The sequence below is a fragment of the Nipponia nippon genome, unplaced genomic scaffold (assembly GCF_047370975.1).
Source record: "Nipponia nippon isolate SJK-2023a ecotype South Korea unplaced genomic scaffold, ASM4737097v1 scaffold_19, whole genome shotgun sequence".
Taxonomy (NCBI): Eukaryota; Metazoa; Chordata; class Aves; order Pelecaniformes; family Threskiornithidae; genus Nipponia; species Nipponia nippon.
In genome coordinates this window covers 9,778,154-9,795,607 of record NW_028262335.1, presented here as the reverse complement: position 1 = coordinate 9,795,607, position 17,454 = coordinate 9,778,154, and the positions used below count along the sequence as shown (strand labels likewise).

At 51.5% G+C, this 17,454-nt stretch overlaps 2 protein-coding genes and 1 long non-coding RNA gene across 14 annotated transcripts in view; 1 reads left to right on the top strand and 2 right to left on the bottom strand.

Moving 5' to 3' along the window:
- Positions 1-79: 79 nt before the first annotated feature.
- On the bottom strand, positions 80-5,619 carry LOC148056044 (uncharacterized). 6 transcript variants are annotated; one of them, XR_015704223.1, is made up of 4 exons: positions 4,626-4,758; positions 3,910-4,163; positions 749-2,640; positions 80-548 (listed from the first exon to the last, which is right to left on the bottom strand). It is a non-coding gene; the product is annotated as an uncharacterized LOC148056044 (long non-coding RNA). The 6 variants fall into 6 exon arrangements; XR_015704222.1 differs by having other exon boundaries at positions 817-2,640; XR_015704220.1 differs by having other exon boundaries at positions 80-1,277; positions 1,985-2,640.
- A 2,748-nt stretch (positions 5,620-8,367) lies between these two features.
- Positions 8,368-9,180, top strand: MRPS16 (mitochondrial ribosomal protein S16). The gene is made up of 3 exons (XM_087755063.1): positions 8,368-8,515; positions 8,589-8,849; positions 8,935-9,180. Exons 1-3 carry the CDS (start codon positions 8,503-8,505, stop codon positions 9,057-9,059), a joined length of 399 nt encoding a protein of 132 aa, XP_087611189.1. The 5' UTR covers positions 8,368-8,502; the 3' UTR covers positions 9,060-9,180.
- Positions 9,181-10,322: 1,142 nt separating this feature from the next.
- The window catches only part of SLC45A1 (solute carrier family 45 member 1), a 73,755-nt gene continuing 66,623 nt past the window's right edge, over positions 10,323-17,454 (bottom strand). For 4 of the 7 annotated variants that reach the window (XM_087755058.1, XM_087755052.1, XM_087755054.1 and 1 more), the window contains 4 exons: positions 17,005-17,181; positions 16,261-16,466; positions 13,227-16,194; positions 10,323-11,684 (listed from right to left, as the gene is read on the bottom strand). In XM_087755058.1, coding sequence (XP_087611184.1) covers positions 15,913-16,194; positions 16,261-16,466; positions 17,005-17,181 — 665 coding nt within the window. In that variant the 3' untranslated portion in view covers positions 10,323-11,684; positions 13,227-15,912. Of the gene's footprint in view, positions 11,685-13,005; positions 16,195-16,260; positions 16,467-17,004; positions 17,182-17,454 lie in introns of those variants that run through there. The other 3 variants (XM_087755055.1, XM_087755056.1, XM_087755057.1) reach the window with 3 other exon arrangements.

Sequence of the window (17,454 nt, the reverse complement as noted above, 5' to 3'; positions counted from 1 at the left end):
TGCCCCAAATGACATCATCACCCCCCAGGCCCCTCCACATTTTCTCATCACCCCCCCAAAAAAGGCACAAAACAAGGAAAACAGCCCCGACCGGCAGCTCGCTACTTTAATAATGCCGTTTACATATGTAGGCGCCCCCGCGAAAAGGGGAGCTCCGCCAGAGAAATAAAATGGGGGCAGCCCCCCCAAACGGTTGCAGCCCCCCCAGCCACTGTCCTGCAAGCCAGTGGTTGCCCCACACCGCAGGGGGAGCGTGCCACAGGACGGTACCACACCTCTTGCTCAGGCTCTGCTCTGCCGTGCTCCCCCTCCGTTCCCGTGCTGGGACGGGCTCCCCGGGGCAACGAACCTCCCCGCTCCCTCTTGGCCCAGCACTCTCCCCACCAGACAGCCCTTGCTGACGCACCCGCGGGGCACCCGCTGCAGACAGAGCCAGGAGCCTCCAGGCACAGGGCCGTCCCCTTACCCTCGGGACGCTTCATGACCAGCAGGCAAACCTGGGCCGGGGGGGACCTAGCGAGCATCACGAGACGCTTACAACAAGACACCTGAAAAACAAAAATCCCAAGTGATATTTCAGCATATTAAAAAAATAGCACAGAAGCAAGTAGAGGAATTCAGTCAGAGTAAGGGAGAGGAGAGCAGTTGAGCTCAAGGAGGATTCGAGGTAAGCAGGTCAGCTCAAAATACAATACATCCTTTAAAAGCTGGAGCGACTTGAACGCTTCCAATCAGCATTAAGACTAACCGGTACAATTCTGAACACGTTCTTTGCATAAAAGTAAACACTCTTGCCGGCGTTGGAAAACATCTCACCCCTTCCTTACGGCACGGCTGCAGGGAGACAACCCTGTGAGGCTGCAGGACAAGGGCATACCGCAATCAGAATCTACGCTTACAGATCCACCGCAACAGCTACAGCCCTCGCACTGCTGCTGCACATCTTGCTGGCTCGGTCGATAAAGCTGGAAGCGAAGCATAACACTTTTGAGAGTAAAAGGAAAACCAAAGGACAAATCGCATTAATTCACTTTATACTAAAAAACCTGTGCGTGTGTTTATATACATCCAATAAAAATACTTGGAGAAGGGCTGGATTTTCCTTTTGCGTTAATTTAACTTGCACAGCTGTGAATCGATACCAGCAGATTATCTGTCTCCAAGATACGCAGTTATCATTTGACCAGGGGTTTTTTGCGCCTTACGTCATTAGGAGCGACATCTGGCCAGCCGCGCTGCCCGAGAGAGATGCTACTGAACTGCCAGGAAAACGCACCCTTGAAAGCCAGACAGAAAGAAAGTACTTCAGAGCACTCCGTCAAACGAGCGGGGCGGGGGGGGAACCTGTAACATTCAGTTGCCTCTCCTGGTAAACATTTAGAACAAATACCTAACTGCTTAAATACACCTAAGAAATTGTATGCTACAGCTAGTTGGCAGTTACAGTTGAAACAATGCAAGGCAGTTTGTATATCCAATTTTAACTTTTTTTTCCTAAAGTTACATTTAGGATAGAAAAATCAGTGAGATAAGAGATCCCCCATATGGTTTTACTTTGGGGGCAGGGGGGCCGGAATCAAATCCCCGGGGCTGCAATGCATAAGGCTACCAAAAAGGACCGGCAGATTTGCTAACGCTTTTGGCTGCACCGAAGCACACAGAGGAACACGTGTTTATGACATCTTGGCTGTTGCAGCTGAGAACCAGCGATACCATCAACTTCTGGAAGACGTGCTGTACTCAGGTATTTGGAAGCAAACTGACTTTTTTTTTTTTTTTTTTTAAGAGAGTGGAAAGTCTTGTTGCTGATGACTTCTACTGCCAAGCACATCATCTCTAAGATCCCCACTCTGATGGGGAGTTGATAAAACGCAACTTCTTTGAATGAGAAAGATTTCCATTCTGGAAAGCCTCTTTCCAACTGAAGTAAGAAATCACACGCTGTAGGTTCAGGAAAAAGGACGCTGCTGAAGCAATAACTCACTGAAACCACGTCAGGACTCGCTGTCGCTAGTTACAAGGCTGGTAATGCTTCTCGGGAAAGCCTAGTAAATGCACGGAAGCGATGCCGATTCCTCCTCTTTTGTCCACGTCTCTTCTTTGACCTCGATTACCTTTAGTACAGACGCTAGTATCTCAGTAAGGTTTTCAAGTACTACTATAAGATATTTTAAACACTTATTGACTGAAAAAGCATACAGCTTTTATGACAAAACCGAAGTCTGTTTCTTCTTAACACCTGAACTCTTACAAACATTTTCTTTCCTCTTTTAGGACAAAGTTATTTTCCCAATATCATTTCATAGTAAGTGCACAGAAACAAAAGATTGTGCTTTCAGGAAGGCAAAATAAACGGAGGGAAGTCGACTTTGCATAGGCGTAACACGCTCCAGCGCAGACCTTATTTTATTTTTAGTATCTGCGTTAAAATAGTTCCTAGAAAAACTACAGAAGGAAGGAGAGTTGGCACATTCTTGACGTTAACTTTAAAGTCCATACTACAAGCGCCTTAGGAAAAACGCAGACACGCATCGTAGATGTACCTTGTACTTGCAGACCGCTATGGATCCTTTCCATCTGTCTTGTACTTTCACGGCAGAAGAAAGGGCGACCACAGTGAAATGGTGGCAGCTGACACTGCTGAAAGAGGAAAAAAAAAAACCTTTAGCATAAAGCTGGGTAGGAGTCCAAAGCTTCCTGGTTTTGTGAAGTTTTGTGAAGACTACAACCGAGTGAAGGAAAAAATAGCCATTTGGAACATATTGCCAAACAACATTTGGCAGTAAAACTTGGATGCGTTTGACACACACCAATTTTTTGGTAACTTGCTATTTGCTTCCTGTTATTGTTGTTCTTCCTTCAGAAACTCTACTTGTAGCCAAGTTATTTGCTACTGGTTCAAGCGTTTACCTTCCTGGTATTACTAGCACATTGACACAGGCAAGTAATGTAACTGCTCTTCTGAAATTCTCCAAATGACAATTACAGCCACGGAAGAGGAGTTAAAGAGAGGAAAAGGAGAAGTCAGGCAGCAAAAGAGCTCTGCAGGCTGCCACCAGTCAACATTGCACTCCTTTTTCTCTCTTTTAAATCCACCCCCCCCAAATGCTAACAAAAAAACCCCAGGACCTTGTATTTTTTTCCTTTGGGAGTTCATTCCTGTCTCAGCATATTGTCCTGTCAGAGCATGAAGTGCAGATAATCTGTATCCCGATTCGCATGTGACAAATACGTGTTCAGAAGAAATAGTCCAGATCTGCAAGACTGGTGTTATTTTTGTGGTTTTAATAATCATAATGCAATTTTATTGACCGACGCGTTTGTGAGAAAACTAATTAACTTCTAAACATAGCACCTCCTTGGATAAAAAAAATGTGTTCGAGACTGAAAAAAAATTATGAATCAGAGCTCCCACTCATGATGGAGCCGTGGGGAAATGAATGAACGTGAAGACAAACAGCAGCAACATTAAGTGAAATTCGGCTTTAGTTCTGAGCATGTGGTTAAGAGACTCTCCAAGTCCACACCTCAATCCTAAGAGCGACTAGCCCTTTTCTGGAAGGACAAACTACTTTACTTCAACATCCTAGACTCCACGGAACAGAATGTGGATTGAGCCACAGGACACCATGCCATCAACACTCTAACGAAAAAAAAAAATCAAGTAAAAATAAAGTTTAAATATCAGTTTCCATCATGTTTCATTCATTATGTTTCTACTGGCACCTAGGTGCTCAAAAATTAACTATATTGACACCACATATTACTAACAATTTAGTTCTGCATATCAAAATAAAAGGCTATTTCCAACTCGCCCATCCAATTAGCACGAACAAAGAGAAACACTTGATCCTAAAGAAGGTAACAGGCAGCTCTTAATTTATCCTAGATGAAAGTCTGTTCTTTTACCTGGAAGGCAAACATTCGTAACTCCCAAGGGACCAATGCAGGAACGAGGCATGCTCTGTCAGCTGCAATTTTTCATCAGCTTTTCTGCACGAGCAGCAGATTTGCCTTTCCTCTGGGTTTGATGTGGCGCATCCGTAGCGTCTTTGAACCGGGAAGTGTTTCTCCCCCCTCCCGCAGCCCCTGGTACGCAATTACCCGAGCAGCGAGCGGAATCACCCACGCAGGATTTTCTTCACGGGACGCAGAAGGTGACACTGGGAAAGAAGGAGGCAAAAAAGGAAGCGGTTTGCCCGGCAGCCACGGCCCTAGAAACTACACCTCCCGGCATGCCCCGGGGAACCAACATGGCCGACCGGAAGCCCCGTGCCCCAAGATGCCACCAGACGCAGCCCTCTACGCTTTTTGACCCTGCGGGGACACAGTTCCCCCCGCCACCGCCGCACGTGGAAGCCCCGCCGAGCCCCCAGCGCAGCGCCAGGCAGCTCCCGCCACGGGCTCCGGCTCCAGCCGGTCACCCCCGCCGCGGCGCGCCCCCCCCCCCCGCCCGGCCCGGCCCGGCCCGGCCCCGACCCGGCGCGGCACCCCCCGCCCGGCTCCAGGAAGTCCTGGCCTCCCGGCTCCGACACGGCACCACACCCTCCCCGCTCCGTGCCTCTCGCCGGCCCGGCCACTGCCCCGCAGGCACAGCCACCCTCCTCGGGAGTTTCCCCGCTCACCTCCTCCCTGCGTGCAGCCGCAGTCCAACGACCGCACCGCCCCGGGCTCATGCTAGCCCCTCCGCGGAGGAAAGCTCCGCCCACCGCACGATGCCTGCCCCCGACGCATCGCGCGTGCGCTGGCGAAGCTCCGCCCACCCCACGGCAAACCCCGCCCTCTGCAGCAAAGCTCCGCCCCTTAGATATGCGCATGCGCCGGCGAAGCTCTGCCCCCCCGTGGCAAGGCTCCGCCCCCGTAGTAAAGCTCCATCCCCCTACACAGCGCGCATGCGCGGAAAAAGCTCCGCCCTCCACAGCAAAGCCCCGCCTTCTGCAGCAAAGCTCCACCCCGGCACACTGCGCATGTGCCGTCGAAGCTCCATCCGCCCCGCGGCAGGGCTCCGCCCCCCGCGGCAAAGCTCCGGCCCCGGAACATCGCGCATGCGTGGGAAAAGCTCCGCCCTTCAGAGCAAAGGTCCGCCCCGATGCACTGCGCATGTGCGGGTAAAGCTCCGCCCCCTGCAAGTGTCCACCCCCCCCGTGGCAAGGCTCCGCCCCGACACACTGCACGTATGCCGTCTAAGCTCCGCCCACCCCGCGGCAAAGCTCCGCCCCCACGCGGCAAGGCTCGTGCCTAACGCATCGCGCATGCGCTGTCAAAGCTCCGCCCTCCCATGGCAAAGCCCCGCCTTACCACAGCAAGGCTCCGCCCCCCGTGGCTAAGCTCCGCCCCGACACACTGCGCATGCGTGGTCTCCAGGGGCGGGGGCCTGTCGTTAGGGGTGGTGCCGTTCCCCTGCCGGGGGTCTCCAGGGGCGGGGCCCGTCGCTAGGGGTGGTGCCGCTCCACACCAGGACGGGGGCGTGGGGCGGGGCGGGGCTGCGGCGGAGGCGAAGGCGGCGGTGCCAGCAGCAGCAAGCACCTCCCGTGCGGCGAGAGCGGCGCTTCCTTACCGGGAGGCAGCAACGAGTGCGGCGGCATCACCTCGCGGGCACCGCACTGTCGCATGCCCGTTACCGGCCACCGGCACGGGGGATCACGTGGACGCCACCGCGCTTGCGCGGCACCCGAGCTGCAGTACCCGCTTTTGGCCGCCAGGCGGCAGCACCACACCAAGCCCGGCGCTCCGACCGCGCCCCGCGGGGAGAAAGGACTCGCCCCCCGGCCCGCCTGGGGCCGCCCGCAGCCGGCACCGCCTTGCGGGTGGGCACAAGCCTCGCCCTTCTCTGCCCCTTCTCCCGCTCACAGCCGAGGCAGCCATAGCCATTGCCTCGCAAACAAAAAGCATCCAAGCGGCACGAGCATTTCAGTCTTCTGCACTTGACAGCTTGCAGCGGCTGCTGGCCCTTTCTCTCCGCGCCCCCCACCCCAGTACCGAGCCGGGGGAAGCAGCACAGGGAACCTGGTCAATACCTTTGGTTTGGCTTGGCTTTTTTTTCCCCCAGAGTAAGCCCCCGGGAGTGCTGGATTCATCTGCATGTGGCATCAGGGGTGGGAGAGTGACACCAGGGGGTCAGCAGACCCTGGAGAGATTTTAGGAAAAAAAAAAAAAAAAAAAAAAAAAGGTGACACTGATGGCATCCTTAAGGCACACGAGGAGATACTGAAAGCTGCTTTGTGTGAGAGGGGCAGCTACGATTATCAGGAAGCGGTGCATCTGAGCAGCCCACGGGCAAGCGCATGATCTGCAAGCGAGGGATACGCTGGTGACCCTTGGGCTCTGTTGCGGTGTCCTCTGCTCTCCTCATCCTGCACACGCACCGGGCTTCCCGCGCAGGGCTTGTCACTTAAATAAGACGCTGCACAATGTTACTTACCGCCCTGCCCTGCGGCGTGCAAAGGAATGAGACGTGAAACAGGGAAAGCAAAGAGGCACGGCGGCCCCTCAGCTGGCCGCACCAGACGGCCGTAGAGCCCTGCAAGCTCCCTCGCTGCTCTGTACAGGAGCGTAGCTCTGCGCTCCCTGCCACTCCCGCCAGCAAGCGCGGCGGCTGCTGCCTGTGGGGGCTGTGACCCTGCGGGGACACCGTTCCCCCCGCCACCGCCGCACGTGGAAGCCCCGCCGAACCTCCCAGCGCGGCTCCGGGCAGCCCCTGCCACCAGCTCCAGCTCCAGCCGGCCCCCCGCCCGGCCCCGACCCAGCGCGGCGCCCTCCCCACTCCGTGCCTCCCACAGGGACCCCTCCGGCCCGGCCGCACCCCCGCAGGCACCGCCACCCTCCTCGGGGCTTTCCCCGGTCCCCCCTCATCTTCTCCCTCGGTGCAGCCGCACACCCAGCGACCGCTCCGCTCCTCCCTCGGCTCATACTGGCCCCTCCATAGCCACCTGGGGCACGGCACCACTAACGTCTTCCTCAGCAGCCACCCCTTTACATGGAGGTACCAGCACCATCAGCCTCGCCACCCGCACCTGGGGCTTCTCCAGCCCCGGCCCACAGCTGGAGCCCAGCAGGAACAAAAGGCCATCGCCCAACCCCCACAGTGCATCAGTCACCTCCTACCCTGGTCTCTGTCACAGCCCCTTGCCCGGTGCAAAGGGAGCACAAACGCAGCCGTGAGGGCAAAGGAGAAGGCACGTGTTTATTCAGTCACGCACGTAAGTCCCGGGAGCGAGTCTGCCTCGGGGCTCGGGGCCACTGACGCTCCCCCTGGCCCTCGGACACCTCAGCAGTCATTCCTGGAGCCATGCGCATCAGTTTGGTGCAGAACAAACGGTTGGTCAGCTGGCTCCTGAAGTGATGGGCTACTGGGCAGAGGCCACCAAAAATGAGGAGCAGGGTGCAGGACACTAGAAGAGTAAAGTGGCAGCCAGCTGGACAGGGGGGTGTAGCGAGAATGCATGAGGCAGGGAATGGGACAGCGAGAGAAGGATGGGGACAAGAGACCCAACAGTAGTGTGGAAAGAAGCAGCAAGGAGAGAGGAAGAGAGGCAGCAGAAAGGAGAGGGAGCAGGACAGAGACCGACAAAGAAGGATGGGGAGCAAGATGGAGACACAGGAAAAACCTGGGACAGGCAGCACGACAGAGAGGGAGGAAAGAAGAATAGGGGCAGGGAGAGAAAGACAAAAAAGAGACAAAGTACAGGATGGAGAGGGAGATATTAATAAATAGGGACAAGGAACCAGTCAGAGATGGAGAACTAAAGAATAGCAATAGGCTACAAGACAGACAGGGAGGAAAGGAAAAGTAGTGGCAGGGAGCCAGACAGAGCAACATGGTGAAAGAAAACAATAGCGATGGGCCACAGCGCTGAGAGGGAGGCGCTAAAAAATAGGGACCGGGGGCCAGACAGAGAGAGACTGAGAATGGAAAAGCCACGATGGGCTACAAGACACAGAGGGAGGAATTTTCAAAAGTACGGGCCGAGAGCCATACAGAGAAAGATGGAAAAAGGAAAAATAGTGACAGGCTGCAGGGCAGAAAGGGAAAAATTAATAAATAGGGACAGGGAACCAGACAGATAGCGATGGAGAAAGAAAAAAAAAATTCGCAATGGACAACAGGGCAGAGCGGGAGGAATTAAAGAATCCGCACAGAGAAAGATGGAGAAAGACGTCCCGAAGATCCCGTTTCCACAAGGAAGCCACAAATCCAGCAGGCTCTCAGCCACAAGGATTTGGAAACAGCCAACCGGCGGAGCTGCGCATCCCTCCACACCGCCCCCCCGCCCCGCCCCGCCGCTCCTTCCTCTCCCGCTGCGAGCAGCTGCGCCTACGGCGCGCCCCCCCCCGCGCTCCCCGGCACCTCCTTCTCCCTCCGCCAGCCCCCCGCCCCGACCGGCCCCCCCGCTCCCCCGCGACCGGGCCGCCCGCCCCTTAGCCCGGGGCTGCGCTGGCCGCCACGCTTCCGCCCCCTCGTACGTCATCGCGCCGCGACGCAGAGAGGGCCCGGCCGTCGCCATGGTGCAGCTCGGTGAGTGCCCGCGGGGGCGGCCCGCTGGGCCCGGCCCGGCCCGGCCCCTGACCGTCTCGCGCTCTCTTCGCAGGTGGCCGCCTCCTGAAGGGCTACCGCGGCGGGCACGTCGTGATCCGCTTCGCCCTCGGCGGCTGCACCAACCGGCCCTTCTTCCGCATCGTGGCAGCGCACAGCAGGCGCGCCCGCGACGGGAAGTACCTGGAGCAGCTCGGCTGCCTCGACCCGCTTCCCAACGCCCACGGCGAGAGGGTGGCGGGGCTCAACCTGGAACGGCTGCGCCACTGGCTGGGCTGCGGCGCGCAGCTCTCCCGGCCCGCTGAGAAGCTGCTGGGTAGGCCCGGAGCGGGCGTCCGGGAGCGGGGGGCCGGAGTGGGGGCCCGGGACGGCTCGCCGCGGCTCACCGCCTCTCTTCGCAGGTCTGGCGGGGTTCCTGCCGCTCCACCCCATGACGGTGACCGGCGCCGAGAGGCTGCGGCGGCGAGCGCAGGAGGCCGCCGCACCGGCGGCGGACGGCTCGCCCGGGGCTGGCGGCGCGCCCTGAGAGACGCCCCGACCGAGGGGCTGCCGAGCGGCCCAAGACAGCGCTTGCCCGCCCCGCTCCGAGGACGCGCCCTGCCCCGTCAACGCATCTGACTGCATTAAAGTCTCACTGGCACACTCGACACCGTGCATGCGCTGCTCTCTCCAGACTCCGCTCTGAAACGTTTACTGTTGCTGCCAGATTTGATGCAGCAAATATAAAAGGGGGTTTCCTATCGTAATGCAGGCACAGAACCATTCCAGGAGGCATATATGGCTTTTTCTAAAGGCACGTTAGTAGCGCTAGTGTATCACTTTTTCCAGCAACGGCATGACTTCTGCCAGCTGATATTTGCCTGCTGCACTTGTCGGGTGTTTTGACTCCTGACACTGATTTCCTGTAACAGGACAGTCAGGTGGTCCAGGAGAGGCCTGGTGCAGACAAATGCAAATGGGACTGCAGCTGCATTTCTGTTTAGTTTTCCAGAGAGGTTCTGGGCCGATTTGTTCACTTACAAGCAAAAGGGAAAGATTTCAGTCTCGGGTAAAGAGGGAGGGGGTTTGCATGAACTGAGATATGAGCCTTACTACTTCATCACATATTTGACCCTATCCTGAGGAGCAAGAAACCCACTGAAGTCTCCCTCCTAGATTAGATACACCTCTTGCTTTTTGGGCTTTCCTTTGGTGCAACTCTGGCGTGACCCTACAAAGATCAGGCGAAGACAAGTTTTCAGTTTTGCATCCTGATAAGGGTTGTAGCATAACCACCCCGATAGAGGAAGAATAGACAAAACACTCGAAGACAGGGGCTGGCTTGCTTGCTTTTAACAAAATCACAATACTGGGAACGGGTGGGTCTATTTCTGCTTATGGATGAAAGATTAGATGATTAAAAACCTATTCTTTGAAGTGGATGAGGCTCTGAACGGTGGTATTGCTTTTCTAATGCCTCCTTCTTCCATAAATTTGATCTGTTTGGAGTCACATTTCATATAAAATGGTGACTGTACTCTGGTACAGGGTTTCTAGGCAGTTCCTTTCTAGCTTACTCTAGATTTCCTTGCTTCAAAGGTAAAGGTTTGCATCTGCACTGTTATTCCTATCATAATCTAAAGGTACCACATAGCTTTCCCTTTCTGGAGCTTTCTGCTTCGAACACAAGAAGGTAGGTCTGTAAGGTTTCTTTTGAGCCAGTTTTGTGGAGGCCTGGCTTTTTTTTTTTCCTATTAAAAAAAAATATTTTGTTACTAAATAAAGGATCCCACAATCATATACAAGGCAGTAGAGCAGTTGCTTTCATGTCTTTTTGAATATCGAAGTGCTACAGGGGTGCTGCTCTGTAATGCAATAGGGTGAGTGACTATTAGCACCGGACACTACTGTTGCAAGACACAGTAATAACACCAGGTAAATGAAGTACTAAGAGGAGAGCCTGACACTGCTGAGGTCATGCTTTCCACAGTGGCTCCTCTCAGCTTTTCTCTTGCCCTGCCTATTGTCTTAAATATTAAGTCTCCTGCTAAGGCATCTGCTACACTGAGAAACAACATGCAACTGATCAGAGGGGACTTACAGAAAACAGTGTTTCTCCTCACCTAACTCCCTTTTCGTTGTCTGTGCAAGTGGTGGGTCTCTTTCTTCTTCTGGACCAAACAAATGCCTTTTTCAGGGTTCCTAAATTGTTGCATGTGGATCAAAAGAAGAAGAGTTTGTGCAACAATGCGCAGCCTCTGGGCCACAGTAAACCCAGCCTGCCATGGAAGCAGTGGTTTTTTCTGCACAGATGCAGAGTACTGTGCACCAGTACAGGACAGGCCAAGCTTTTTTTAAAAAAAAAAAAATGCCATACTGAGCTTATAAAGCATAATTCTCAGATAGCTGCTGTGATGCTGTCAGCGGGTGAAGGCTGCAAACAAATTACAATGAGCAATTCTAGTATCTTGCAAAGGGTGAGAGGTGTAGTGCTGGAAAAAGGGTATGGCTGAGGGCTCCTGGAGTTTGCTAGAGAAAACCAGTAGCAGTTGACAATGAGCACTGAATGCCATTTACACTTCGGGCTGAACCTGCCTTTCAAGAGATTAGCTGATACTTTTCTTTGGAGCCATGATGACCTGTTGCTTAAGGGGGCTGTACATAGTGATGTAACATACAGGGATCTAGGTTCAAGGGTGTATGTGTTACTGTAGCCACTGCACTAAATATTCTCGCTAGACTAAAGGGTAGGGCAAAAGGAGCAAGAATTTTCCTTTCCTGGTAGGAAGAAGCTGTTAAACTTATTCAGCTATATTGTCACCTTCCCCTCTTCCCCAAAAAGTTGTGTGGGCTAAAAAAAATAACTGCATACAAGGAGTGAGCATAAGCCAGAAGCAGAGTATCATCAGGCTGATGCATAGCAAAAGCTAGGCTTGAAGAAAGCTACAGATCAAGCTTGTATCTCTAGCGTAATAATTCTTCATAGCATTTGATAGCAATGCTGTTAAATTTCTCATTGTTTAAGTAGCTCTCGTAAGCTTGGTTAGCACTGTACTCACACAAACCAAAATCTTCATTTCTGCTCTGACGCTGTGATTTCCTCTGTTGGCAGTTCCATCGGCTATTGCAACAAAATTTGTTATCCTTTGTTCAAGAAAGCTATCGCTGGATCCTAGAAAAAGCAAAAACAAAACAAACAAACAAACAAGCTTACATACAGCTTATATACATGGCGAATATTGCATCATACCCATTGCAGACTGCTCCTCAGTCTGCAGACTGCTACTCCATGCATATTCTGCGTTTGAATTCATCTGATCAACATTACTCATTGCCTGCTTTCTTCCTGCTCCTGGAATACTTCTGTTTTCCATACACCAAGCAAGGTGATGAAGCAGTCTCCCCTTTGTTTACTGTTAACTATTAGCACTATTTGAGTATTGGACTATGCTGTTGCCTTTCAGACCTAAAGTAAAACTCCTTGGCTACTGCTGTGGGTGGGGACGTTAGGCAGCAAGCTGCACACACTGAAAATTCTCATTATTCCATGCATTTACCATTTCTGCACAGGATACAAGAGAGACGAAGAGCACAGTGGCAAGGCTTTTAACATTAAACATTTCTTGTACAGTGTAAAACACTATCTTTCCTGAAACCTTCAAACCTGTTAGGAGACAACATGGATGGCAATACCAAGAAACCTAAGGATTCTAGTAAAAGACCTCCAGTCTGTCCCAGCACTGCTGCCCTACAGTTTTTGTTGTTGTCTTGGGTGTTGCAGCCTGAGATTTGCCACCCTAAATGCAGACCCACTTTCACTAGCACCTTCCCTTCCACTGACCCTGCTACAGAAGCAGCAGCCTGGGGCAGAGGAACAGCAACGGAAAGTTGCTGCAGCCATTTCCTTAGTGAACATCAACAAAAACCTTCCCAGCAGAAAAGCTAGGCTAAACGAATCATTATGTCTTAACAACCAGAAGTATGGAAAATGTCAGTTTAGATAAATTAAACAGATGCTGGAGATCTCCCTTGGCATTTCAGCTCCAGCAGTCATAGAATTCTCAAGGTGTTTATTGTACTTAATGCAATCCATTGGGTGTTGTTATGGTAATGGCACCTAAAAGTCTCTTGCTAAGGCTGTCTTCCAGTCTGAGGGAGGCAGAACATACATAAGAAAGCCACCTTTTACCCAAAGACAAATTCTTATTTTAATAAAATAAAGTGCATGTCCTATAGAGTACAAGATGACTAACTACTCGTGAGTAGAAAATATATTGTCTAGACACTCTTTTCAAATAGTCCCCAATATATAGCTTTTCTTCTTTTATATATACAGTCATGCAATTTTATTTTATTTGATTCTTGAAAAGACTTATTTTCTTCATTCAAAGATACAGCAGAAGTTCCAAAATTGTTAGGTTGTCTTTTTTGAGAGACAAGACAGAGGTTGAGTGAACTGCAGACACACACTGAAATGGTTACAGCTAGCTTAATTATAAACATGAGACAATTTATTAGGTGCTTTCTCCGCCCCCTCCCCATTTTCCCTACTTCTGTACACGTGTTATAAATACATTTATGAACATCCACAAATAATTGCCATCAAGCAACCTTTAATAAGGACTTAATCAAAATTAAGCTTTAGGCACCACTGAAGAGATTAAACTACAGCAAGGTGTAAAATCACTTTCCTGCCTAAATTCATGCATCTTACTTCTAAACAGCAGCTCGCAGATTTAGACAGAATATTTGAAGTGTTTGGATTCCAAAAGGTAAACATCACTTTGCAGCTCACAGTTCAACAGTGACCACATACAGTAATTTCTGTAAAACACAAAATGTATGACAAAGGAAGAGAATAAGCAAGTAAGCAATGCCTCTTTTTTAAGTTATTTCTGTGGATTTGGTGCGACTTCCAACTCTGCATGATGGTGGCAGGCTCTGGGTTTTTTCCAGACACCACCAGCATTGCTCAAAGCCCCAAATTAACATACATTGATGTCGACTTAAAAGTACTATGTATGTAAACACTACATAAATACATATGCAAAATAAAGTCCATATCCCATAAAACAGAGAATGTAATATATATTCTATTAGGCAATGGATACGGGCATAGCAATAGTTTTGTAACTATATAAACATATTTCATAATATTATTTACAGATGGAAGCAGAGACAAACATTACCATCAAATACATTGATTTAATCAATTCTATGAATCTTTTGAAGATCCTCACTTGCAACAAAATGATCTGCAACTCCAGCTACCTAGAAAACGAAAGTGCTCATAATCCATTTAGTGCAATAATGCTAGCTACAAAACTTAAGAGGAGAAAACATCTTAAGAACTAGTACTGCATTAGCTAGTGGGACAAAAAAAAATCATTTCTGAGTTTAAAAGATCAATAAGATAAGGAAGAGAACTTAAGGTTACACAGCAGACCAACAAGAAAAGAAAAATTCTCTGAAGTCTTCAGATTGTCAGAAATCAGAAGCACCAAACGTACCGTTTCTTATGCTATTTTGTTCTAGCTTCATCCTGAACATTCTTGGAGACAGCTGTCCCATAATCAAGGAAACAGCACGTCACAGATATTCCTGCAGATATGACACTACATAAGCCCAAACAAAGAAAAGAAAGATGAATAGACTCATCGATCCAACAGTCCTTTACCTCTGAGTGCTTGACTTCATAACTTCAGTAGTGTTCCTCTAAGTAAATACTGAGTAGCATGAAACTTGCTTCTCAAAAAAAAGTAATGCTCAGGGGCGGATGATAAAAAATAGAGGTTCTTACAAGTTGTGCATTATGCTTTCAGCACTGGAGTATAGTAAGCCACAACACCTAAAGATTACACAAGTTCTTTCATATTGGCATCATAGATCAAGCATCAGAATAAACTTAGGTGAACAGTGAGGTACAACTCACTTAAAAGGAGTGACCCTCCAGAGAGAACCCTTCTTCTGGACTTAAAGACCAGGTGAGCAAAAATAACCTCTACAGGAATGCCATGCACAGCACATGTAAACACCAAAATACCCATCAGCCTTGGTAGACTTTGTCTGCCTACTCAAATACGGAGGCAGGCTGACAGGAATCCTAGAAATAGTTTTAACTTTATTTCCGTTTTCATCTTTGCTCTCAAGGCTTAAAAGACTCCTGGGCTTAACTGGAACTTGTATGAGATCTCACCCATTTACCACCTTCCAAAATCAGAATAATTAAGAATTCTCACAGATAATGAAACTCAAAGCCCTTTTACTAGTTTCAATGAGATATGGAAGATGCAGCTCTAGCTAACAAGTACTTAATCGTTGATCCCCATGCAGATTTTAAAATGTCACAAGGTACAATTGTATGAAAAACAAGGATGATGTGCTTTCACACAAATGTTTTTTCTTAAATTCTCAACTTAACTTTGAGAGTAAGCTTCTTATCCAAGGGAAGGCGATGCACAAAGACCCTTCTCCCCAAAGCTGGGTTATGGACAACTGCCCACCCTCCTGCTAAGTCATCACAAGACCTTATAGTCTTAGTTAGAAGTCTAATGTGGAAGCAAACATGCATGTATTGGCAACCATCACCATGGACCACAGCCAGAACCTACAGACCAGGGTTTGGGTGGGAGCCAGGCCACTGTGGCTTCACCCCACAGTGGCTTCTTGGAGCAGTTCTGCTGGTGGGAGCTCTGCGCACCCAGGAGCCCGGCCGCGGCACTTGACAAAGTACTTATGTCACCTCAGCAAGACCAGTTGCTCTCAGCCTTTCCAAAGTTTTGAAAAGCACCCTCCAGAGCCAGGCCTACCACGGGCAGAAGCTGAGACCTGCAGGTTGGCCCCACTGCTCCACAAGGCCTCACAGAAGTCACTGCTGCCCTTGGCAACCAAGGACCGGGCCGCTCTGCCTGGCCATGAGATGGCACCTTCTGCCCACGAAGCTGGCGCAGGCCCCAGCACTCCCACAGTGGCGGCGCCTGCAGCAGCGTGTACAGCCCTGCAGCTCGCTGCTGCCCAAAAGATCGTGGTCACCCTGCCTGGGCACCAGACTTCTGGGTCCCCTGCCTCAGGCCATACAACACCGCTTGTCCCCCCAGCACTGACAGCACTGCAGGGCAGCTGGAGCGAATGGCCCCAGGCTGACATCACCGCTTCCTGTTGCTGTGGCCCCAGGGACACAGGTGGGCCTTTGCCGCCTCAGGGGAAGGATGAATGGTGCCAGGCGCCGCCAACTCGCCCCTTGCCCTCCTGCAGGCAGGGGAAAGCTCAGCAATGCCAGCACAGACCTTCTCGGTGTTTGCCATGCCCACTGCTGCCGTCCTGGGGGCACACGAGCCCACTGCGCCACAATGGGGAGGCCAATGCAATGAGGCAGCAGGGGCTGTGGCGGCATCTCCCATTTATTCGTTCCGCGTGCGGGGCAAGAGTGGGCGCTGCTCCTCGGCGGGCGGCAGCTCCTCGGTGGGTGGCAACTCGTAGGTGACGCAGAGAGAGGAGAAGAGACAGCCCAGGAAGGACACCAGGCTGGCGAAGTACATGGCACCACTGGCACTGCCCACAGCCGCCGTCAGCGGCCCCATGGCCAGGGCCACGAGGATCTGCGCCAGGAAGTACTGGCAGCTCAGCAGGGAGATGTCAACGCCCATCCCACGCCGTGTGCCCTCCGCCTGCGAGCCTACAAACTGTGGGGGACACAGCGTAAGGGAGCGCCACGGGAGCCCCTCTCCCCTGCCCAGCCCGGGGCTCACCTCGCGGCTCTGGTAGTAGTCGCAGAGCAGGGAGTAGGGCAGCGTGCAGAGCGTGGCGAAGAGGATGCCGTAGGTAGCGCACAGTGACAGCACCACATAGATGTTTCTGGAGAGCGTGGCCAGCCCCGTGCCCAGCCCAAAGGCCAAATATGCCACAAAGTACAGCGTCCGTGTGCTGAACCGCTCCTCCAGCTTCTCCAGCGCAGCTGCAAGACAATGGCACGGCATTTGAGGTGAACTGTGGCCCTCCCTGCTGCTAGCTGGTCAGTGGACCCAAGGGATGCACCTTTGGGCCCCGCAGCCCAGCTGTTAGGCAGCCACATCTCAGTGGCAACCGTTACGCCGTTGAGTAACTGGTGGCTCACACGTGAGTGCCAAGGACGCCTTCCAAATCCCACTGCCGCAATGCAGCCTTGCTGCCCTACATGTGTGGAGAGCACAGCAGAGCTGAAGCCTGGCAGTGCCTCCTGTCCCAGAGGGACAACTGTTGGGGGTGGGGTGAGGTAGACACATGACTGAGGTGGCATGTGACACCGGGGCGCTCTGCCAGGGGCACACGGGCACTGGGCGCTGCTGCACCAGAACTGTCCCTATGGTGGCTGTGTGTGTTTCTGGATTCAATGTACATTGAAAATGTGGTAGGCTACGTGCAACATAAATGCTGGACTACTTGCTGCAGAAACACCACTTAAGGAGTAGGTGCATCTTTCTCGCAGCAGTGGCTACGATGGCTGTACTAAGTACCTGAATAGAAAGCAGCACTGAATGCATAGATGCACATTCCCCAGCAGCCCATGGTGACCCCAGCGTTGTACTTCTGATACTCATCTGAGTTGTGAGGTGCTTTCGGATTCCCTTGAAACACTACTTCTCCCATGAAGTCGGTATAGAAGAGTAACATCCCCTCAAACGAAAGCCATCCTGAAAGAAGCCAGAAGTAACCTATTAGGATTGCAGAGTATTTGTTTCTCCTTATATGGAGCTTATATGGATGCTACTAGCTATGTTACAAATCACAACTGAAGACAGGTTGTGCAACATGAGTATTACTTAATGTTCAGCCACATTTATCTGAGACTGCTGATCCCTGTGCATTATGCTACAATGTTTGTCAAAGACATTCAGGATTTTAAAGTCCAAGATTTATCCTTTGAATTCCTAAGTGGAATCCTAGAGGCTGACTACAGACATAGA